At 40.9% G+C, this 25,342-nt stretch overlaps 1 protein-coding gene and 1 long non-coding RNA gene across 2 annotated transcripts in view; both read right to left on the bottom strand.

The window, feature by feature from the left end:
• Positions 1-19,322, bottom strand: part of DTWD2 (DTW domain containing 2) — a 95,599-nt gene extending 76,277 nt beyond the window's left edge. The window contains exon 1 of the mRNA XM_029942381.1: positions 19,029-19,322. Within this exon, the coding sequence (XP_029798241.1) occupies positions 19,029-19,246 (218 nt within the window). The 5' untranslated portion in view covers positions 19,247-19,322. The remainder of the gene's footprint in view (positions 1-19,028) is intronic.
• Positions 19,323-22,159: 2,837 nt separating this feature from the next.
• Positions 22,160-24,682, bottom strand: LOC115294390. The gene is made up of 2 exons (XR_003909856.1): positions 24,479-24,682; positions 22,160-22,461 (listed from the first exon to the last, which is right to left on the bottom strand). It is a non-coding gene; the product is annotated as an uncharacterized LOC115294390 (long non-coding RNA).
• Positions 24,683-25,342: the final 660 nt, after the last annotated feature.

The raw sequence follows: 25,342 nt of genomic DNA, 5'->3' as shown, positions 1-25,342 counted from the left end.
GGGGGGGGGGGTGTACACATAAAGTTAAGAAGAAAAACAATCACGGAAAGTTCCTGGCAATTGTTCTAGGGCATATTCAAACAAAGAAACATTCAAGAGCATCTACTAAAACTTGGTACTGGGACCATTTGTGGCATCCGAGCTATGACCAGTTTCCTACCCTGCCTGAGCTCAGGCTGATAAACTCCACTCCAGGTAGGTGTGACCAAGAGAACCAAGCTCCCTCTCAGTTTTTTGTTTTGTTTTGTTTTGTTTTTCTTAATACTTACTTATTATTAAGTAATAAGTGAGTGGGGGAGGGTCAGAGAGATAGAGGCAGAATCTGAAGCAGGATCCAGCTCTGAGCTGTCAGCACACAGCCCAGCATGGAACTTGAACTCATGAACCGTGAGATCATGACTTGAGCGAAGGTCAGACACTTAATACACTTAACCGGTTGAATCACCCTGGCGCCCCACTCCGTCTCAGTTCTTAACCAAGACTTAACCCTTACATCACAAAAAAGGCAAGCCACCAGCATTTCTCATCCCCTTCCACTCCAAGCAGGTGAGGCTAAACTCCTGACCAGTGTGATCAAGAGAGTAGAGGCCTCCTTCTTCCACAAAGCCTTTCTCCTATCACACAGAAGCTTTAGCGCAGTGCAGGAGGCTGGCGATGCTGGAGCTCCAAGCATCCCCAACCTAGTTTGCTCACAGAAATTCAGTTCCACACCAGAAGCAGCAAGCCACAGGCTACTATTGCTCAGTCCTGTACCCCAAACGGTGGCTAGGAGAATCTGCCCAAGAGAGGCAGACTGTAAGAAAAGAGAGCTCTGAAGCTCTCCCCAAAGGGACTGACTTCATTTGAAACAGAGTATGAGAAAGTTCAAGCCTAAGCATGCTCTCAAAGACAATAACTCCTCTCTTTTAATTTTTTTTATGTTTTTTATTTATCTTTGGGAGACAAAGAGAGCACGAGGAGGGGAGGGTCAGAGAGAGGGAGAGACACAGAATCTGAAGCAGGCTCCAGGCTCTGAGCTAGCTGTCAGCACAGAGCCCCACGAGGGGCTTGAACCCAGGAACCATGAGATCATGACCTGAGCTGAAGCTGGACGATTAACCAACTGAGCCACCCAGGCGACCTATAACTCCTCTTAATAAAGACCAACAAGCTGTACATAAGCCAGACAGGTGATCAGAGAGAACCATGAAAAAAGACAGTCTACCAAGAGCACACCTGCAGTCCGAGCAAACCTTAAAGAGAGGCCTCAAAAACTGCCGCTGCCTGCACTGGAAGGGAATCAGACTGCTGAGAAACTTCGAGCGCAGGACACTGGATGGAATGGGTAGGGCAATCAGTAGGACAATGGGCTGGTAATTAGTGCAGCCTAACAAGCCGGATGCTTTACCAAAAGAAGAAGGCAGCTTAAGAGAAAGATCTGGAGAAGAGACCTTCAAAGAGAACCCTGCTAAAACCAGTGGGATAGTGGTCTCCTTTAACAAAAAGCTCTGAGTTGTATACCTTAAAAGAATGAATTGTCCGGGCACCTGGGTGGCCTAGTCAGTTGAGCATTCGACTCCAGCTCAGGTCATGATCTCACAGTTGATGGGTTTGAGCCCCGCATTGGGCTCTGTGCTGCCAGTTCAGAGCCTGGAGCCTGCTTCAGATTCTGTGTCTCTGTCTCTCTCTGTCCCTCCCCTACTCATGCTCTGTTTCTCTCTGTCTCAATATTAAATAAACAAAAATTTTTTTTAAAAAAAGAATGAATTGTCATGGTACATGAATCATATCTTAATAAGGCTGTTGTTCTTAAATATGTAAAAATGCGGGGGGGAAGAATGTTCAACCTAATTAAGTAAGAGACAGGCATTTTGCTACTAGTTGGCCTTACGTTACATGAAGGGGCCCTTCCTCTCCTACAATGTAGGCTGCAGGAGGGCAAAGACCTGGCCTTCTCACTTTTCACCCCAGCACCTAGCATAACAAGTTACCCGTAAATACTGCAAAATACATGAGGGAATTCCTTTGCATTCCGTCTTGCCTCCACTTTGGGATGCATTCTCCTGCACAATTCCTCATTCTCCCCCTCCCTTTTCTAACCCATCACATACTAATCTCCCCTTTGCTTCCTCTCTAATACTTAGGCAACTGGTTTGTATTATAAATGAAATTCAGAGTCTACGATCTCCCTTTGCTGTAATTTGTGACCATTCTGAGAAGCAGTAACACATGAGAGACAAAAACATTTACTGAAGGGAAATTTCTTGGTCACACACCAAGAAAGTTCTGGGGAATAACTCCCGAATCGCAGGCAAATGTTATAAAAATATAGTCGTTTATGACTAGTATTTTTCAGCTAATTCACAACAGAATGACCAATGTAGGAGTTGAGATTTTCTTTCTTCTACATTTACAACACCTTGTAAATGCAGAAGAGAGAAAGTTTATAGAGCACTTCAATGTATTATAAATACTGTTTTCCATCACTGAGATTTATCTTCTTTCAAATCTATACAACCCAGTTAAGGTTAATTACATTCTTAAAATATAAGTAAAATTTTCAAATGATTTCCCTGAGGAAATTTTATGAAATAAGCTTTTTCTTCTTTTCTCATTAAAGATGTAGGAATAAATATATGTAGGTTTCCTGTCCGACTAAGATTGACTGGCTTCCTCGGTGAAGGCTGTAATACAAGGGTTCTCTGTCACTCGGGGCGTGCTCCCTCTGACACGCTGTAGGCAAATAAAATTATATCTGACCTATGACTAGAGATGCTAGGACTTATAGAAACCATCCTTCCAAAGTTTAATTAAATTCTTATATAATATTCACTGAAAGCTATTTTTCTCATAGGACTTACTTTAATCAAAAAAATCTTACAAAGGCAAACTTTAAAAATTAGTGAACAGATTTACAAGAATGATTATTTTTAAAGGATTTCTTTCATCTACTAAACAAAAGCAAATATAGAACCCAGAAAAATAGTGCACCTCAAAGTTTCCAGTACTCAACAAAAATTTTATTGTCCTAACGGACGGAAAAGGCAAAGAACAAAGAGTTTTATAGCTTTTCAATAGATTAGTTGAAGAGATGCACTGCATTATACATAAAAATGCCAAACTTTCCAGTGTTAAAATAGGCTTTGAAAAGCAAATACCACAGTGCCCTCTACCGTCCCTTTAAAGAAACGTAAACAATCTGTAAAATAGTTTTTAAATTTCTGAAACTATATTCAAAATAACCAAGGAAAGAAGAAACCGCTTTTCATTATTAATATACTATAATAAAATTTTAATATAATAAATAAAATATTAAATAAATTTTCATTTCATGAAGGGAATAAAAATAACATAACATCTTGTCATGTCTGACTGCTTCCAGTATAAATAACAATGATATTTTCATACCCATAAAAGTTGTTTTCATCACTACATTACTTTATAACCTCTTCTAGGAGTAGAGGAAGGAAAAGTGCAGAAAGAAAAACAATCACTGGTAGAGGAAATAACTCCATGAAAAGAATATCTTTAGATGAGACTTTCAGAGACCTGTGCCCCACAAGGCATATCTAGTTTCCAAAGCAGATTAAGTAAAATGATCCAAAGGGCCGCCAAAGTAAAATATTACCACGTTCACTTTGAATTAAGCATTACTAATATTTAGTACATTGAATACCACTTTCTCCTGAGGTGGTATGTCACATGGTAATATGTTAGGACAGATGGTATCCTGATGTAAAAAAAGGCATTCCATAACAGGTAGGGTTCACAATGGCACCCACAAAGAAACCATACACACTTGTAAGAAACTGTCCTGAAGTTCTAAGTACAAAATCACCAATGAAAGTTTCTCACTGATTCCTAGTTCAAATGCTTCATTTGGGGTAAGATATTGAATCTAACATGACAATAACTATTTTTTAAATTAAGTTTTTTACTGTAATTCCACTCTTGTTAACGTACAGTGTTATATTAGTTTCATGTGTACAATAGAGTGATCCAACAACTCTACACATTGCTCAGTGTTCATTATGATACGTAAACCCTTTAATCCCCTTCATCTATTTCCAACCCTCCAGCCACCTCCCATCTGGCAACTATCAACTCATTCTCTATAGGTAAGGGTCTGTTTCTTGATTTGCCTCTTTCATTTTCCCTTTGCTCATTTGTTCTGTTTCTTAAATTCCACATATGAGTGAAATCACATGGTATTTGTCTTTCTCTTATTTTGTTTAGTATAATACTCTATAGCTCCATCCATGTTGTTGCAAATGGCAAACTTTCGTTTTTTAATGGCTGAATATTCTGGCTGAATATTCCATTGTATGTATGTGTGTATGTATATGTATACATACACATATCTTCTTTATACAATTTGACTACTGTAGATAATGCTGCGATAAATGCAGGTATCTCTTTAAATTAGTGTTTTTGTTTTGCGGGGGGGTAAATACTCAGTAGTGCAATTACTGGATGGTAGAGTAGCTCTATTTCTGACATCTTGAAGACCCTCCACACTATTTTCCAGAGTGGCTGCACCAGTTTGCATTCCCACCAACAGGGCAAGAGGGTTTGTTCTTTCCATATCCCCCCCAACATTTGCTCTTTCTGATTTGTTGTTCTGATTTCAGCCATTCTGACAGGTGTGAAGCACTATCTCTTTGTAGTTTTGATTTGCATTTCTCTGATGATGAGTGATGTTGGGCATCTTTTCATGGGTCTGTTGGCCATCTATAGGTCTTCTTTGGAGATGTTTGTTCATGTCTTCTGCCTATGTTTTAACTGGATTAATTACTTTTTGGGTGTTGAGTTGTATCGGTTCTTTATATCTGGATACTAACCTTATATCATATGTCATTTGCAAATATCTTCTCCCATTCTATGAGGTGCCTTTTAGTTTTATTATTTCCTTTGCTGTGCAGGAGCTTTTTATTTTGATGTAGTCCCAAGAGTTCATTTTTCCTTTTATTTCACTCTCCTCAGGAGACATATTTAGAAAAATATTGCAGTGGCCAGGGTCAAGAAATTACTGCCCGTGCTCTCCTCTAGGATTTTTATGGTTTGAAGTCTCACAGTTGGGTTTTTCATCCTTTTTGAGCTTATTTTTGTGTATAGTATTAAAAAGCGGTCAAGTTTCATTCTTTTGCTTATAGCTTTCCAGTTTTCCCAACACCATTTGCTGAAGAACCTGTCTTTTTTCTGAGTGGATGGATATTCATTCCTACTTTGTTGAAGATTAATTGACCATATAATTGTGGGTTTATTTCTGGGTTTTCTACTCTGTTCCATTGATCTATGTGTCGAGTTTTGTGCCTATACCATACTGTTTTGACTACTACAGGTTTGTAATATAACTTGAAGTCTGGAATTGTGATACCTCCAGTTTTGTTTTTCTTTCTTAAGACTACTCTACCTATTCGGGTCTTTTGTGGTTCCATACACATTCTAGGACTGTTTGCTCTAGTTCTGCGAAAAATGCCATTGGTATTTTGATAGCGATCCATTAAATCTATAGATTTCTTTGGGTAGTATAGACATTTTAACAATACTTGTTACATATTTGTTAAATGAAATGTCTTTCCATTTCTTTGTGCTGTCTTCAATTCTTTTATCAATGTTGTATAGATTTCAAAGCACAGGTCTTTCACCTCTTTAGTTAAGTTTATTCCTAGGTATTTTATTATCTTTGGTACAGTTGTAAATGAAATTGTTTTCTTAATTTATCTTTCTGCTGCTTCATTATTAGTACACAGAAATATAACAGATTTCTGTACACTGAGTTTGCGTCTTGTGACTTTACTGAATTCACTTATCATTTCCAGCAGATTTTTGGTAGAGACTTTAAGGTTTTCTGCATATAGTACTAGGTCAACTGCAAAGAGTGAAAATTGTACTTCTTCCTTATCAGTGTGGACGTCTTTAATTTCTTTCTCTTGTCTAATTACTGTGGCTAGGACTTCTAGTACTATTGCTTAATAACAGTGGTGAGAATGGACACCCTTGTCCTATTCCTGACCTTAGTGGGGGAACTCTGAGTTTTCTCCCACTAAGTATGCTAGCTGTGGGTTTTTCATATAAGGCCTTTGTTGTGTTTAGGTATTTTCCCTCTAAATCTACTTTGTTGAGGTTTTCGGGGGGTTTTGTTTGTGTTTTTTGTTTTTTAGGGTGTTTTGTTTTTTTTATAGAGTGCACATGAACACATGAGTGGGGACAGGCAGAGAGAGAGGAAGACAGAAAATCCCAAGAAGGCTCCACAATGTCACCACAGAGCCTAACGCGAAACCTTATCCCATGAACTGTGAGATGGTGACCTGAACCAAAATCAAGAGCCAACGCTTAACCAAGTGAGCCAACCATGTGTCCCAAGGGATTTATCATGAATGGATGTTGTACTTTGTCCAATACTTTTTCTGCATCTATTGAAATGATCATATGGTTTTTATCCTTTCTCTTATTGATGTGATGTATCACATTGATTGATATGCAAATACTGAACCACTCTTGCATCCTGGGAATATTTTCCACTTGATTATGGTGAACAATTTTTTTAATGTAATGTTGGATGTAGTTTGCAAGTGTTTTGTTGAGGATTTTTGCATCTACATTCATCAGAGATACTGGCTTATAGTTCTCTCTCTTTTTTTTTTTGGAGTGTCTTTATCTGGTTTTGGTATCCAGGTAACGCTGACCTCATAGAATGAATTTGGAAGTTTTCCCTCCTCTTACGGTTTTTAGAATTGTTTGAAAAGAATAAGTATTAACTCTTCTTTAAATATCTGGTAGAATTTGCCTTTGACTCCATCTGCTCCTGGACTTCTGTTTATTGGGAGGTTTTTGATAACTGATTCAATTACACTGCTGGTAATCAATCTGTTCAAATTTTCCATTTCTTCCTGCTTCAGCTTTTGGTAGGTTATATGTTTCTATGAATTTATCCATTACTTCTAGGTTGTACAGTTTGTTGGCATATAATTTTTCATAATGTTCTCTTACAATTGTTTGCATTTCTGTGGTGGTAGCTGTTATTCCTCCTTTTTCATTTGTGATTTTGAGTCCCCCCCACTCCTTTTTTTTGGATGGGTCTAGCTAAAGATCTCTCAATTTTGTTGATCTTTCCAAAGAAGCAGCTCCTGGTTTCATTAATCTGTTCTACTGTTTTTATAGTTTATGCCAGTAACTTTAAAAAGCAATATAAAAATTACTTGAACTGTAGATTCACATCTTACTGTCTTTAATAATGAACTTCACTATATGTACATTACACCTCAAAATAAATAATAATGATGGTGTGACTCTATCACAATAAACAAGACATTTTTAAACAGCTTATTTCACCATTGCCTCTTCCTTTTTAAAATCTTTGTATGTGTGTATGTTTAATGAAACATATCATACATTAGCATATAATAAATATACATAATCATAGGTAAATACATACACCTATAGAAGTTCAGCCTAAGTTTTTTAACTAACTTATATAATCAAAACAATTTAATAATCACTGGCCTAGAAATAAGCTTGTTCCAACTATAGGTTTTATAATTAAGAAGTATCACAGTAACTTTTATAACAATTAAAGAAGACTTAAGAGGAGCAAGCTCCCTGGAAAACAAAGCCTTGTGTCCAGAGAAATGACTATACAGAGCAGCCATATAAAGCTCCTACTAAAACTGCAATGACAAAGTGACAGATTAACTAACACTGAAGAATCTTACCATAAAAAATCATACATATTCAGTTATCCTGTTATTTACTTTCTACTTTCTCCTCCTCTGTAGAAATGTAAACAATTACAAAAAATAGCAAAACATCTTTCTTAGTAGCACATTAAGTCAATCACTCTTTCCTCTGTAAAGTTTTATTTTATACTTTCATAATTTGTCTTAAATATTACTTAAACATATTTTTTCTTATACTCAGTTCACTACAAATTTTAGAGGAAATAATCAGTCATTTTCTATGACCTAAGCTAAGCATTTATTGGACATTGGATATTGAATAAAGAATGACTGAATGAATAAAGAGTATCTACACGATTTATCAAAGTGAGTTTCCAGGTCTGTGTGTAACAGGATTCTGTTTCTTATCCACTGACCAAGGAAAAGGAACTGCATGAATGTCCCTCCTGACAAGGATGGAGTCACACTAAAGTGGTCCCAAGGACCAGCTATCCTCACTAAAGATACTTTACAAAGAATTGTGCAGATTTTAGAAGCATCTGGGTAACTTAGTGAGTTAGGCATCTGACTCTTGATTTTGGCTCAGGTCATGATCTCATGCCTCATTGGATTGAGCCCCCGTTGGGCTCTGAGCTGATGGCATAGAGCCTGCCTGGGTATCTCTCTCTCCTTGCTCTCGTTCTCTCTCTGCCCCTCCTCCATTCATGCTTTTTCTCTCCTCTCAAAAATAAATAAACTAAAAAAAAAAAAGAAAAGCTTTAGTGGTGCCTATGTGGCTCATTCCATTGAGCATTCGACTTTAGCTCAGCTCATGATCTCATGATCTGTGGGTTTGAGCCCCATATCAAGCTCTGTGCTGACAGCTCAGAGCCTGGAGCCTGCTTTGTATTCTGAGTCTCCCTCTCTCTAGGCCCTTCCCCTGCTTGCATGCTATCTCTCTCTCTGTGTCTCTCAAAAATGAATAAACGTTTAAAAAATTAAATAAATAAAATACTTTAAAGTACAGATTTTATATAGCTGCTTCATTAAGGAAGTATTCTTCCTAATTTTAAATAAATTTATATGTAATTTTGTATAAATTCTCAAAAGAGAACTGAGAATTTTCTTTCATATAAGAGGGAAAATAAAAGATTTCATTTAGTATTAAGTACTTTAAGAGAATATAACAATGCTACAGCATAAGTTGCGCTTTTGCTTCTGATGCCCCTAAGAAATCGTTTGTCATCAATCTAACATTATTTGTAGCTGCAAAGTGAGAACATCTGAAAACTGCAGAATGACAAAATCTCTATCAAGAAGCAATTTATTTATGGTAACCTACAGCTCAAAACATGCAAAATTATTTACTTTCCTTTAATCTCCGAATCTAGAAAAATGGCTACTCAACATGGAAGAAGCTAACTAAATGCAAAATGGACCAATTTCATAAATAATAATTATGATATTTCATTGTAGGAGGCAAAGAAAGAGGGAGAAGAGGGGAAGAAAAGGGAAAGGGGGTAAGGAGAAGGAAGAGGAGAAGCAAGGAAGAAAAAGAAAGAAAAGAACGAGGAGGAAAAGGTCAAGGGAAGAGTTTAATGCAAGCCACAAACTTTCATGTTACAGGCACTGTCATAAATACTTTCCCTTCATTTAATCTCACAAAAACTGTCAAAGACGGGTGTTATTACTGTCCTAATTTACAGATGAAGAAAGCAAGGCTTAGAAAGGGTAAGTAGCTTTCTCGAGAAATGAGAGCTGGGGCTAGAACTAAGTTCTGATTCCAAAACGCACACCGTTAGGGCGATCCATTGTGTGGATAATGTATGAGCATTTAACAATCAATGAAAAATTTTACCACATAATTCTTAGCTTCCCTACGCCCCAGAATGTCTAAGGCTAGCATTAAAACATCTGGTGGTAAACAAAGAGATGACCAAGAAGCAAGCCACAGGAAGCTACTGGTGTCACGGAGAAAACAGTCCAAAGAACAAACAATTCAAACTTAGGAGCCAGCAAAAATGATGGGAATGGGTCCAGGCAAGACAGGGTATGTGAGCTGGATACCAAAACAGCATCTCATTTCAGAAAGTAGGGATGAGAGAAGAGCATTTGACACAGAGGAAATAAGGAACAAAGGCATAAAGCAGACACAAAAAACCCCCGCTTCCAGGACAAGTTCCGGGTAGGTAGAGGAGAGGATACAGGAAAGGTACAGTGAAGGAAGAGATACACAAGGTTTTGGATGACACACTAGAGCCTGGACTCCACTGTGTACCTGAAATACGAGCATGGACGGTCTATTTATTCCAGGAAAGGAATAAAATGAGCAGACCCAGATGTTAAAAATCCAATGACCTCGGGGCAGCTCAGTTGGTTAAAGTGTCTGACTGCTGATTTCGGCTTAGGTCATGATCTCACAGTTTATGAAATCAAACCCCGCATCAGGCTCTGTGCTGACAGAGCTTGGGATTGATGTAGCTTGCTTGGGATTCTCTCTCTGACCCTCCCTGGCTCGCACGCACACGTACACACTCTCTCTCTCTCTCTCTCTCTCTCTCCTCTGTCTCTCTCTCTCTCTCTCCTCTCTCTCTCTCTCTCTCAAAATAAATCAATAAACATTTTTTTTTTAATCTAATGACCTGTGTTTGAAAAGGAACTGGATAACAGTCTGGCAATTCCTCAGAAAGTCAGAGAACTACCACATGACCCAACAATTCCAATCCTAGGTATATACCCAAAAAACAAAACATATTTGTGTGCCAGTGTTCACAGCAGCCCTATTCGCAATAGCCAAAAGGCGGAAACAAACCAAATGTCCATCAACAAATGAATGGACAATGGATAAGCAAAAAAAAAAAAAATTTAATGATGGATAAACAAACGTGGTGTATACATACAATCTAACCATAAAAAGGAAAGAGATTTTGATATGCTACAACATGGATGGAACTTATGAAAAATTACTCTCAGTGAAATGTCAGACACAGAAGAATGAGTATTGTATATTACATGAAGGATGTAGAATAAGTAAATTCATACAAATAGAAAGTAAAACAGAAGTTACCACGGAGTGGGCAGGGAGGAAAGGGTATGTGAAGTGATTATTTGATAGGTATGGAGTCAAGTTGAAGATGAGGAAAAAGCGTGGTGTATAGACAGCCATGATGGTTACACAACTTTATGAATGTATCAATTACACTGATTATACAGTTAAAAATGGTTAAAATGATAAATATTACATCACGTATATATTAGCACAACTTAACTACAACAACAACAAAAAAAAAGAGTAGCCTGCCACGTAATGCATCTACAAAGACAAAGAGTCAGATATTTCTCTAACAGGTTAATCCCTCTCACCCTCTGCAAAGTCTGGAGATTCATTCTTCATTTTTTTCCCCCGAGTAATTCTGGAAGACTTCTACTTACTTCATTTCACTGATACCTTTTTCCCCACAGCCTTCCCATCAGGCTTCCAGGAGAGAAAACCAAAAGAGAAGCAAACAAACAAAAAAGTCAACAGGGGAAAACAAAATAAATTCCTAATTAGTATTATCTTGGAATTTGCCTTTCTGACTGAAAAATGAGGACCTCCCGACAGAAATAAGAAACTGACCTCAGGCAGGTAAAGATTCAATAAATAAATGCGCTCAATCTTAAAAAAAAAAAAAGTAATTAAAAAGCACTCATCCCAAAATAACTAAAAATATCCAGGGAAAAGGAAAGGAATCTACAGATTCAAAGACCACAAAGAAACACCTCGCTGGAAGTATTTATTTTATGCAACAGGAAAACAAAAGTAGTCATACTGTTCACTTCAATATAGCCCTTTATTATATGGTATAGTAATGAAAGTATGAAAGCCCATCACCAGCTACCTGACCCTGAGGGTCTATAAGAAAAAACAACTATTTAAGTCAGAAAAGCATCTTCTGTATTACACTAAAATGCACACATAAAGCACTTTGTAACCTGTGAACTCTCTTTAAATAATACCAAATTTTAGACTAGACTATTTCCGAATATTTTTTCTCACTATATAAGCACGAACAGAACGATGAATTATTAATTTTGGGCAAATGTACTTTAAAAATTAATGTGCTTTGATGTTCTTTGAAGAAAACTTCTATCCATCGGAGGGTAATGATATAATTCTTATTTTTCTTGGGGAAAATAAATCAAACATTTAGAAGGCTCTAATGTGGATTTTAAAATTGGTCACTCCTCTTTGGAGACTTAATTAAGATTAAGAAAAAAAATTCCCTGTTGACATACATTCATCTTTGCTCAACTTTGAACATATGATTAGTCTGCATAGTAATTTGTAAATCAGTTAGCTTTCCACATATATTACAAATGAACTACTTCAAAGAATAAACATATTTTCTATACCAACAGGAAAGAACAAATTAACTTCATGCTTTTCTCTTGGGAATATGATATTTTTGATATGAGCAAAGGATTAAATTTTCAAATTATCTAACTTTTTACTCTAAAAATCATCAAGAGGGGCGCCTGGGTGGCTCAGTCAGTTAAGCATCTGGCTTCGGCTCAGGTCATGATCTCACAGTCATGGGTTCAAGCCTCACGTCAGGCTCTGTGCTGACAGCTAGCTCAGAGCCTGGAGCCTACTTCTAATTCTGTATCTCCCTCTCTCTCTGACCCTCCCCTGATCATGCTGTCTCTGTCCGTCTCTCAAAAATAAATTTAAAAAACATTAAAAAAAATTTTTTTAATAAAAATTATCAAGAATCTAGTTGATTTTTGGGGCTCCTGGGTGGCTCAGTTGGTTAATCATTTGACTTCAACTCAGGCTATGATCTAATGGTACATGAGTTCAAGCCCCATGTCTGGCTCTGTGCTGACAACTCAGAGCCTAGGGCCTGCTTCAGATTCTGTGTGTGTCTCTCTCTGCCCCTCCCCCATTCACACCCTGTCTCTGTCTCTCTCTCTCTCTCTCTCTCTCTCTCTCTCTGTCTTAAGAATAAACATTAAAAAATTTTTTTTAATCTAGTTGACTTTAAATTCACCAAAACAGTCTGTTTTCTAAACTTAAGTGTTGATACCAATTCAATACTCTTAGTATATTCTAAACTTATTGCCATGGGAATCACTACTTTTCACTTGCACCTACTAAACTTGCAGACTGATTCACCCCAGTGTGTAAGCAGACCAGTACACAGTAGTGTACATGAGACCCAGAATAAGAGAGCAAATCCCTACAAGTTCATACAAATAAATCAAGCAAGAAAAAGCTAAGGAGCTGTAGTGCCCTGGATAGATCTCACCAACCCAAAGTCACACAACGAATACTCAGCTCAAACGATTCTGCTCAGAAACGTGGTCCCTGAGCTGCTAGATCTTCCTATTCCAAGGAAACTAGAAATCTGGATTTTTTAGAAAAAACATCTTGGTTTTTAACCGTCAGAACTTATTCAAAAACTGGTAAAATACCAGTTCAAAGCAAAACATCTGTTGGCTGCCAATGGGTGGCTCTTGCATTCTTCCTAAACACCTGCAGTCTCCCCTCCATCCCTCCCATGATTTTATCCCCACCACTCGTTTCTCCAGACTATCCAACCCTAAAGAAAAAAAAAAAGGTTAAAACATGGAATAAAGGAGCGAGATGTTGTTAAAAGATATAAACCTGGAACTAAAAGATGAATTAAGTTCTATAAATCAAATACAGGGGCTCCTGGGTGGCTCAGTCGGTTAAGCATCCGGCTTCGGCTCAGGTCATGATCTCATGGTTCGTGGGTTCCAGCCCCGCGTCAGGCTTTGTGCTGACAGCTCAGAGCCTGGAGCCTGCTTCAGATTCTGTACCTCCCTCTCTCTCTGACTCTCCCCTGCTCACACTGTCTCTGTCTCTCAAAAATAAATAAACATAAAAAAAATATATATATAAATAAATCGAATACACAGTATAGTGATTAGAGTCAACAATAATGTACGATACGCAGATCTCCCTCAATTTATCACAGGGTTACATCCCATAAATACACCAAAGCTGAGCTCAGGAGCCAAGTGGAATGCAGCTGAAGACCGAATTCTGTTACCTAATTATTACTCCTATCTCCTCATCATTTATCTTTAAATTTTACTGAAGTATAATTTACAGTATTATACTGGCTTTAGGGGTACAACATAACGATTCCACAATTCTACACATTACTAAGGCTCACCATGTAAGTGTAGTCACACCTGTCACCATGCAATGTTATTACAATGTTATCGACTATAGTTCAACATATGCTGTACTTTCCCACTCCACGACTTATGCATTTTATAACTGGAGGTTTGTACCTCTTAAACCCCTTCGCCAACTGCACCCACCTCCAACACCTCCCCTCTAGCAATGACAAGTTTATTTTCTCTACTTAAGAATCTGAGGGGGGGGTTGTTTGTCTCTTTGTCCATTTAGTTTGCTTTTTAGATTCCACATATAAGTGAAATCAGGTGATATTTGCCTTTTCCTATCTGATTAATTTCACTTGCCGTTATACGCTCTAGGCCCACGCATGTAGTTGTAAATGACAATCTCTCTCTTTTTTTGGCCGAGTAACAGTCCATTTCACATATATAAAAAGTTACCACATATTATAATATCACACTATATAAACATGTATATGTAGACGCATGCAGCACAGCCTTTACCCATTTATTTATAGATAGAATCTTGGGTGGTCCCCTATATTGGCTATTTTATATATAATGCTGCAACAGACTCAGGGGTGCATAAATCTTTTCAAATTAGTGTTCTTTCTTTTGGGCAAACACCCTGTAGTGGAATTCAGTGGACCACATGGCTGTTCTATTTTTGATCTTTCGAGGAACCGCCACGCCGTTTCCCACAGCGGCTACACCAACTATATTCCCACAACGCCGCACGAGAGTCCCTTCCCTCCACATCCTCCCCAGTCCTTGCTATTCCCTTGCTTTCTGACTCTAGCCATTCTGTTGGGGGTAAAGTGGCATCTCGTTGTGGCTTTTGATTTGTAGTTCCCTGATGATAAGTGATGCTGATCATCTTTTCATGCGTCTGTTGGCCATCTACATGTCTTCTGTGGAAAAATATCCATTTAGGTTCTCTGCCCATTTTAATCCAATTATTTATTTTTTTGGTGTCGTACCTCCTTATTATTTAAAAGCCAGTAATATCACCAACTCTATAGAGTGCGTTATGAGAAATAAATAAAATCCTGCATGCAAAATACCTAGGCCTGAGAGGTAACCTGCACATGGTCAGTGCCTAAATGTGTTCTAGGGGCGCCTGGGTGTCTCAGCCAGTTAAGCATCTGACTCTTTTGGCTCATGATCCCACGGTCCTGAGGAGCCTAAGATTCTCTCCTTCCCTCTGCGCCTGTACCCTGCTCATGCACACACATACGTGCACTAAATCAATGTATACTAAGTATACAGGCGTGGTGTATCATAATCCTTACAAATGTGTACTTTTAAGGGAGGAAAGCACTGGACAGAAAAGCTTCTGCCTCGGGGCCTACCCGTGTCAGTGAGTGTGCAAGCCCTGGTGCGGCTCCCTCCCTCAGACACATTAAAGATCCTGCGAGTTTTGACATGACTCCATTATTCTTAGGTCCACTGATTTGCCATGGTTTCTGTGTCCTCGGGTCTATGGCCTTCTCCAGAGAAGGTGTAAGTATAATTACGATGTCTACCATCTTTCCTACAGAGAGGCCGTAACTATTCCCAGGCAAAACCTTTACCCCTGTAGCACCAACCAGATTGCATTTTAATAGAACAGAATATAAATTAGTAGCGTTAAAAGCCACCTAATGAAGTCAAACTTGCGACAACTCTCTAAATGTAAAAACACTGCAGGGGCGCCTGGGTGGCTCAGTCGGTTAAGGGTCCGACATCAGCTCAGGTCATGATCTCCCGCCTGGTGAGTTCCAGCTCCGCCTCGGGCTCCGTCAGGACAACTCAGAGCCTGGAGCTACTCCAGATTCCTGGAGCTACTCCGGATTCCGCGGCTCGCTCACTCTGCCCCTCCTCCTCCCCGCCTATGTTCTGTGTCTGTTGCTCTCAAAAAATATAAACATTTTTTAAAATGTAAAAATAATAATAGTAATTTTTTAATTAATTAAACTAATTAAAATAAATAAAATGCATACTGTGCCAAGGGGGAGAAGAACTTTTAAAAGATGCAAAATTTCACTAGGAAAAGCAAAGTGCAGAAATGTTGGAATGAATCATAATCCTAAAATATTAACTAAATTTGACTGGAAATAAGTAAAAATCCAAATCATTCTCATTTTCTAAAAAGCAGACTAGGTGAGGGTGTAGGGAGGGATGAAAAAGTAGAGCAAAGAGAATTTTTAGGGCAGTAAAAATACTCAGTAGTACACTATAATAGTGAACATATGCTATAATGAAGTCGTACAAATTCAAAATATGTATAACACCAAGAGTGAGCCCTGGTGTAAAACTACGCCCACTGAATGATGATGATGCAGCCATCGGAACACGTGTACTTCTCTGGCAAGCGGCACTGACAGACGGGGGAAGAAGCCGGGGTGGGGGCAGAGGATTGGTCTCTACTCCTTCCACTCAGTTTTGTTGTGAACTTAAGACTTCCCTAAAAAATAAAATCTATTAAGGGGAGTGGGGAGTGGACTGGAAAAACTATAAATCTTTCCTAAATGTAGGAGACTAATTTTCTTTAAAAAACAAAAAACGAAAACCTATATATAGCATTTATATTCAGCAGTTCTAAGTAGACTGAAAACTAGACGATAGGGCTAGCATGATAATTTGGCCTTGGATTTATATTGGTAATGTTTGTCTTCAAGCATCCTCCTGACCCCTTCGCAGGACTGTGAGGTGCTATCTCCTAATACCTTGAGAGAGTTTGTTTAGATAAATAGCATTCGCACACCCCTTCCATTCAAATATGCCGTCCCTTCTAGGCACAAATTATTCAGCCTCCTCAAAAGTCTGTATTGAATTTCATACTCTCAACTGACGTCCGCTCAAGATCCCTTCCTCTGGGGTCTTACAACTCGACCATGGGAAAAGTTTGAAATGTCCAACTAAAGATACTCCAAGCAGTCAAGTGATAAAGACATGAAACCAGTCTGAGGGGCGCCTGGGAGGCTCAGTCGGTTAAGCGTCCAGCTTCGGCTCAGGTCAGATCTCACGGTTTGTGGGTTCGAGCCCCGCATTGGGCTCTGTGCCGACAGCTAGCTCAGAGCCTGGAGCCTGCTGCGGATTCTGTGTCTCTCCTCTCCTCTCCTCTCTGACTCTCCCCTGCTTACACTGTCTCTCTCTCTCTCAAAAATAAAACATTAAAAAAAAATTTTAAGACATGAAACCAGTCTGGCCTTCTGTTCTCCTCCTTCGAATTCTTTGCTCCTCCCTGGATCCTTGCCATCTTTCAAATTTCAGTATAAATGCTATGTCCTCAGAAGTTATTTCCTGACACCATCCCATTCCTTTGCTTCACTAATAATTTCTTGGCTTTTCCATTCCGTAATTACATATTTGGTTGCTGGTTTGTTATGTGTATCCGGTAACAGACTGAACACCCAAGCAGGCACAGACTGCACCGTATTACCAAGCATCTGCAAAGCATTCGATAAACGCGGGGGAAATGATTGCATCGGTCTGGAGTTCAGGACAAAGGTCGAGGCTCGAAGTATTTACGCAGAGCTGGTGATTCGCCCATGGAAACCGGTAAGATCGCCTGTGGAAAATGTGTGCGGTTATAAGAGAATCTAGAACCAAGAGCTGAGGAAGCCCAACATTTAGATTTTCAGAAGAACGGACAAAGGAAGACTAAAGCAGACAAATCAGATCAGCCCCAGGGAGATCAAAGAAATCGTGTTTCAAGAAGTCAGTACTCAACTCCAGAACGCCGCCAAGAGATCTAGTAAAGTGTGAAGAGAATAGGACCCACTGCATTTCATTTGAGGGAGGTTAATGGGGCCTTTACGGAGAGCCATGGCAGGGCAGGACCGTGATACAAACTGCTGAGCTATTCATTCCCAGGTGAGGAGGCAGAGGCGCTGTTGGGGCCCAGTAGGCAATAACAACCCTCAGACAATATTTTGCCTCTTGGACCACACATATGGCTTCTGTTCATCCTATGATTTACTTTATTTTCTGGCTCTTTGTCTGCTGTAGGGAGTGAACATAAACCTCTCCCAAAAGATTTGCTTACGGATAAGCATCCCACCCTTGAATAACTGATGAAGGGCCTTAAGGAATGTATATCTCCTCATAGAATTCTTCAGGCTTATGATATGTTTAAAACCAGACTATTATTAGGGGATTCTTCTTTCTGCAATGACTTAAACCTGTTACTTACTGATAAGAATAACCTTCCCCGGAGCATGTCTTTACTTCAGAACTATGTAATCCTTAAAGAAATGATGTAATCACCCAGGGTATATAAGACCCTGGCTATCCTAATAAACGTGGCTTTTACCAACCACCATCCACGCTGTCTGTCTTGTTCATCTTCTTTTCTAGAGATATTTTCGCCGACACCAACCCCCTACTCGGGACCTTTCGACTGTGGTGCGTGGGCTGGTCCCCCCACAAGGCACTATCTAACCGTTAAAATTGCGGAGGGAAACAGAAAGACCGATGATAGATGGTGACCTTCAGTAACCACGCGAAATGATCCTGAACACCCACAAGGTAAAGAGCATCAAGTAACTGAACAGTATGAGATGCAAACAAGCAGGGAAAGCAATCCTCGCAATCCTGAAAGACACCAGCACAATAAAGTAATCCCAAAAGGTACTGAAACAACGGGCATACTGTGCGCATTCAGTGCTAGTTATTGTTCCGTGTTTCATAAATTGTCTCTTCATTAGACTCTAAGTGCCCCAATCAGGGCAGAGACCATGTCTGTGCCTCCGTGCCTGCATTCCCAGGACCTAGCACGGTGCCTGGCACACAATAGGTGCTCAATAAATGAATGCAGAATTCAGAAGACAGTCTTAACTATTCTCCTAGCCACCTGTCTCTCTCCTCTATTTTTGCGTTTTTTCCCGTGAATTAACTATGTCACTCGAGCATAAAAGTGTTCATTACTCTAAGTATTACTGTCATTACCCTTTACTCGAGGTATCATACTCTTAAGTTTCTTAACAGCAGAGCTCATCCCATGTCACGCTCAGTGTCTTGCAGGAAGTAAAGCTAAATGCTCGTGAACCAGGGAAAAGGGCTTCTGACTAAAAGGCTGTGACAGCAATTTCACAAGAGTGATTCCAAGGTCACCAGCAGACGCAAGCGCAGAGACACCAGAGGCAGCGCTCCCCTGAGCGGAGCCTGAGTAGCCGCCTTCCCGACAGGGGGCGCTGCAGCCCACCCCAAAGGCCGCCGCCGGCCTCGGTCCCCGCCCCCCAGCTCTGCGGTCACCTGCAGCGGCTGCACTCGGGCCTCCGCTCGGCGGGCTCCACCGGCAGCTCCCACAGCGCGTCGGCACAGGCGTCGTCCGCCTCCGCGCCCAGGGAAGTCGCCGCGGGCGCTGTGTCGCCCTCCGGCCGCTTCTCGTCCTCAGAGGCCTGAGACCGCGAGGGTCCACGCGGCCACGCGACGGGGTTCCCGGGGGTTCGCGCCTGTTTCTGCGGCTCCATGGCCGGCGCTCAGGTCCGGCTGTCACATAGAGTCCTCGCTGCCGCCGGGGGGCGCCCCACGCTGGAGAAACCGCCTCGCGCCGCGCGGCGTCAGGCACGCTGGCCACGTACGGGGGGAGCGGGTCTCCGAAGCCCTTGCTCCAGGTCCCGCCCCCCGGCGGAATCCGGCCAAACCTATTGGTCAGTGCTCAGTGAGGGGGAAGACCAGGAAGCGAAGTGTGGGTTGTCCTAGGAAGCAGGTGGGACTTAGATACGCCTCCCTGGGACAGGAGAAAGGAAACCCCTTATCATCCCCTTAAAAGTGAAAATTAAATCGAATTCTGCATTTTCCACCATAGGAAGGCAGTTTGAGAATTAAACTGGTTGAGTGCACACCGCACTTAATACACACTTGATGTACTTGATATATCACGAAAGACCAAAAAGGGGGAGGTTGTACCGAATGACAGTTGGATTCTCGTCTGGTCCGTTTCCAAATCCTTGATCTAGAAAGTCAAGGACCTGTGTCCTGTCTTGTACATCTTGATATTCCTCCTCGTCATCGAGCATACCATTTTTCACTAGACACCAAATATTCAATGTGGTTTTTTAATTATCTGAGGGCCCTAAGATCAGGAAACAATCAGAGGGCTGAGATTTTTATGGGGGGGTGGGGAAGCCATATAAAGATAACTACTTTGCGCAAGTATTTACAGCTCCTGAAAAACAGCGATGCAGCCTGTAGTTTTTTTAAAAGCAAAAATGAAGTTCACCATAAAATGAAAGCAGAAATACAATTTGCCCAAAATGGGTGCTGATACTTTTTATTTATTAATATTTTATGTGACTTCTACCAGTATTCAACATTTAAACCAAAATTAGGGACACCTGGGTGGCTCAGTAGGTTAAGGGTGGGACTTCAACTCAGGTTATGCTCTCTCTCGGTTAGTGGGTTCGAGCCCCGCATCGGGCTCTGTGCTGACAGCTCAGAGCCTGGAGCCTGCTTCAGATTCTGTGTCTCCCTTTCTTTCTGCCCCTACCTTGCTGGCGCTTTCTCTGTCTCTCTCTCTCTCTCTCTCTCTTTCTCTCTCTCTCTCTCTCTCTCTCAAAAAATAAACATTAAAAAACACTAAATAAAAGATTAAACTTAGTTTTTATCAGTTCTTTAAGTTTGGGATCATAATTATGTGATTCTAGAACGATAAAGGATTAAATGTAAAACAAAGTAGATTTACCACTAAAAGTAATAGAGGAGTTTTGTGTATTTCCTTAAAAAGAGTGTTTATTTCGATCTGAGGTTTTCAGTCATCTTAAAACCAAGCTGATGAATAGAAAACAGGGCTATTATTTTTAATTGCTCTGCATTCTTTCCCCCTGGAAACAGTACCTATCTTAGAGTACTCTAAGAGAGAGACAGAAAAAGGCTGAAAGACCCACCTGGTGATGGATGTAGGAAGGGAAAAAGGACTGACACTTAATGCCATCTGAAAATGGGACATAATGAAAACCTAGAGACTATAGAAAGAGAGGTGAATGAGAAAATAAAGAAATATTGGCTGCAGATTTAGGTTGGAGAACCAATTCTTTAACTGCCAAAACCTTTAGACACTTTTCTCTAGTTTCAAGATGTGAAATGTTCTCTTAAGTCATTATTTAAAGTTCCTCCCAACTGTGAGATATGTGAGGGCAAATCAGTCCTGGCAAGACTACTTATAGTTGGCTTTCCCTTTAACCCAATCAGGTGTTTGGCTTTATACTTGAAACTAACCAAAATCCAGTCATTTACCTCTTCTATTACTTCTGCCCTGGTTCAAGCCCCCATCAACTCTTGCTTAAATTATTGTCACAGGCATGTAAATGGTCTCTTGTTCCATCTTGGCTTCTTCATAAATCTGTTCTCTCAGAAGTTGACCAGAATCAAGAAAACTCCCATGCAGCAGGGGTGCAGCCAGAGTTGGGAGAAAAGAGTCATCCGGCTCTCTGGCAAACAAGAAATTCACCCAATATCCAAGTTTGTTAACCCTGACCTTGAGAAGCCCAAGGAGATGTATCACCTACCCAGCAGCTGCTACTTTGAGGTCACCATCCTGGAATAGATTCATGTCAGAATGAAGACCATCAGTGACCCAATATCTGGGAAATGCCAAGACACCAAGAAGGGGAGTAAAAATTCCTTTAAGGGACACTATCAATTTCTGAGTGCAGGAATGTTGCAAGATCATCTACTAATGTTTTGTTTATCTCCCAACTCCTAGTTGGGAGCCACAGTAGGTAACCTGGCTTCTTTGCCTCAGAGTGTGAGTGGTAAAAACTAATTACCCTAACACCACAATATCAAGCCAGTGTGTGGGTATCTGTCTGTATGTGTGTGCCTCTGTGTGCCTGTGTGTGTGTGTGTGTGTGTGTGTGTGTGTGTGTGTGTGTGTTAAGGTGCAGATGGATAAGTGCCCTTGGGTAAAAGCAAAAACTGCTACAAGGAAGATTTCTCCTAACTGGAAGAAAGGAGGCAACCAAAGTCACATCCCCACTCCCAGCACTCTCCCAAGAGCTGATCTAACCTCCAATAGGACAAATGAGGGAATGATTTCATGTGCCTAGAAGGGATGAACCGATTCCAGCCTTGTAGGGATCCTAATGCTCCCACCAGAATCCATGGGACCAGGCAGTCAAGGACAATGACATCTGACTGTGGCAAATGATGACAGAAGGTTCCAGAAGCCTCCCTGAGGTTTCAACACATGGTAAGATCCTTGAGACCCTGAATGTCACCAGGGAGGGAAAGGCCCTCAATAATGTCTGGGATTCAGTTTTCTGCCAGCCCAGCAGAATGAAGATTCAACATTGGATAAACATTGATTTAAATGAAATAAAGATACATTTCCCTGCTGTATTCACTTTCTATCAATGCTGTAAAAAAAACTATCACAAATTGTGTGGCTTAAAACAACACACATGTATTACCTTATACTTGTGTCTATTAGAAATCAGCCATAGATCTCATAGGGCTAAAATATAAGTGGTGGCACGCTGTGTTCCTTTGGAAGCCCTAAAGGAGAATCCCTTTCTTTGCTCATCATTCACATTCTTGGGCCAGAATTCAGTTTCTTGTGGTTGTCATTTTCTTCCTGGCTATCAGCTGAGGGCTGTTCCCAGCTTCTACAGGTCACTGATGTCCTTTGACTCATAGGAGAAGCAAACTGTTTCCTTGACTAAATCCCTTAGGGTTCTTTTTGGTCCTAGAATGAAATTGACATAAGACAGATCAACAGATCAGGAGGAAAGCATGCAAATTTATTTAAGAGAAGTTTTCCACAACCTGAGAAGCATTCATAAAAGATGAGGATCCAAAGAAGTTCTGAAACCAACTTGCTTTTATGTTAGGATGAACAAAGAGGGGCGATGGTAGGAAAGTGACTCACCTATGTGGGCAGGCTAAAGCAAGAGCAAATTATTTTAACAAGGTCTGTTTGTATAGAATTCTCTTGATCTAAACTTCCTGTCCTTGATGATTAGAATGTGTTTACTTTCTGGTGTAGAAAAGACATCTTTCATATAGGAATTTCATCTTCTTTTAAGAAAAAGAAAGGTCAGTGTTTTTCTTGTGTTTGCTATCTGTCAAGTGCCTTTCACTCAAAATAATCAGTACACCCAACCTCCATATGTTGTGAGGTGGCATGTTCTAAACTTCTAAGCCTGTAATGGCAGGTTGAGTCACTGGTATAATTCAAATCTCTCCAGCCTCTTCTTCCATAGTGTTAAAAAGGAAACCACAGGCCCAAAATGGTTTCACCAAAGCAAGTCAACCAAACTGGGGCTTAAGACCTAGGAGTATTTGGTTGCTGTTATAGCCTCCCCCAGAAATGTAGTCTTACCTGGTCAGTCAGAAATTTTTTGATCAGCTTCAATGAAGTAACCTGTCTCCCAATCCACATAAAAGGACCCACATGTCCCCAAATGAAGATGAGGTCCCCTGAAATAATTCTTTTTTTCCTTTTTTTTCTAATTTTGTTTAATGTTTACTTATTTTTAGGAGAGAGAGAGACAGAGTGTGAACAGGGAAGGGGCAAACAGAGAAGGAGACACAGAATCCAAAACAGGCCCCAGGCTCTGAGCTGTCAGCACAGAGCCCTACACGGGGCTTATATTCACAAACCAGGAGATCATGACCTGAGCCGAGTCGGATGCTTAACCAACTGAGGCATCCACAGCCTGTCCTTTCTTCTGCTCATGACGTCCTGGTCCTGCCTTTAAGAACCTTTCCTTCTCGGCAGCCCTGTGGAGTTTCCCTGTGCTTGCTAGACAGGGTGCTGCATGATGTATGCAAAATTAGCAAAGCCAATTATATCTTCAAGTTTACTCAGTACTTTGTTGTTGTTTAACAGATGCAGTGGCAGCTGGAGTCTGAGGTGAACTTTTTTTTTTTATTACATTTATTTATTTTTGAGAGACAGAGAGAGAGAGAGAGACAGAGAGAGAGAGCACAAGTAGGGAAGGGGCAGAGAGAGGAGACACAGAATCTGAAGCAGGTTCCAGGCTCTGACCTGTCAGCACTGAATCCGACGTGGGGCACGAACTCACAAACAGTGAGATCATGACCTGAGCCAAAGTCGGAAGCTTAACCCCACCCAGGCGCCCCTGAGGTGAACTTCTGACAGCATTCAGGGAAACAAGAGACAGGCATGATGCCTGTGAACCTTTCTGAGTTCCCTGTCTCTCTTGCCATTTCTTAGTCTTGGTAAGTCCCTCTTGATACCTCTTGGTTGAAGTTTCACTCTTGTTCCAGTTCCTGGATGGACTTCCAGTCCAGGGTCAGTGACTGGGTCAGCCTAGGCTAACAGGAGGCTGTAGCAGAACACCAGTCCTGACCCTCTGGTTCCGTCTGCAGTTCCACACTGGAATTCCACCCCACTGTCCCCATACTGGGGTTTGCTGGTTTACTCCTTTCCCCATTAGCAGTCGGCAGGCTCCATTAGTGGTGTCTGCGGGTGTAGGCCATGCTGGAAGTTGCTAGCGGTATGCTCAGCACCTTCTCTCCGACAGTCCCCAGGAAGCTCTAAGCCCCAGCCCTTACTTCTTTCCTCAGACTCCAGGCTGGGAATGGCTGGTAGCAGCTACGCTTCTCTGTTGATTTGGAAATCAGTCTGCCTTCGTGAGGTCTGCTGGTTCAATCATTTCCCCAATCCCTGGTTCTTTGGTTCTGTCACCAGCTAGACTCCAAGGCCTGCCCTTCACTGCCCACCTGCTCATACTCACCGATCTCTGTCCCACATTTTTCCCGAAGCTCTTCTTTCCAGCTCATCCCTTAACGCAGGCAAATGGAAAGCAAAGCCACACCTTCAGCAATAGAGACTATACTGAAGGCCCAGACCACCCAAACCAGTTTGAGCTTAACCCCCGGACTCTTACCTGCCCAGATGGACTATGGAGTCACCTCTAGAATGACCTATCACAGGGGCAGCAGGGCAACTCAGTTGGTTAAGTGTCTGACTTTGGCTCAGGTCATGATCACATGGTTGGGATTTGTGCTGACAGCCCAGAGCCTAAAGCCTGCTTCAGATTCTGTGTTTCCCCCTCTCTTAACCACTCCCCCATGCTCTCGATCTCTCTCTCTCTCTCTTTCTCTCTCTCTCTGTCTCTCTCTCTCTCTCTCTCCCTCTCACTCTTTCTCAAAAATAAATAAACATTTTTAAAAATTTTTAATGACCTATCACTATCTTTCCCTCTTTATAATACTAAAATCTCAGCCCAAGGAGGAGCACAAATCTCATTTACACAACACACTATGTGTGAATAGGCATGTTTTATTAAATTTTTTTTAAGTTTATTTATATTGAGAGAAACAGAGTCAGTGCAAATGGGCAAGGGGCAGAGAGAGAGAGAATCCCAAACAGGCTCTGCACTGTCAGCTTGGAACCCAATATGGGGCTCAAACTCACGAAACCATGAGATCATGACCTGAACCAAAACCAAGAGTCAGACACTTAACCGACTGAGCCACCCAGGCGCCCATGTAGGTATGTTTTCCTAAGGTACATGCGTGATCTTATGCTGCCTCTACATAGGATCACAGGCTTCCCAGTCTCAATATTCACCTTAATCTCCAAATAAAAGGAACCC

This window comes from Suricata suricatta, chromosome 6 (assembly GCF_006229205.1).
Source record: "Suricata suricatta isolate VVHF042 chromosome 6, meerkat_22Aug2017_6uvM2_HiC, whole genome shotgun sequence".
Classification (NCBI taxonomy): domain Eukaryota; kingdom Metazoa; phylum Chordata; class Mammalia; order Carnivora; family Herpestidae; genus Suricata; species Suricata suricatta.
Note: the sequence above shows the minus strand (reverse complement) of the source record. Positions and strands in the feature narration are given on the sequence as shown.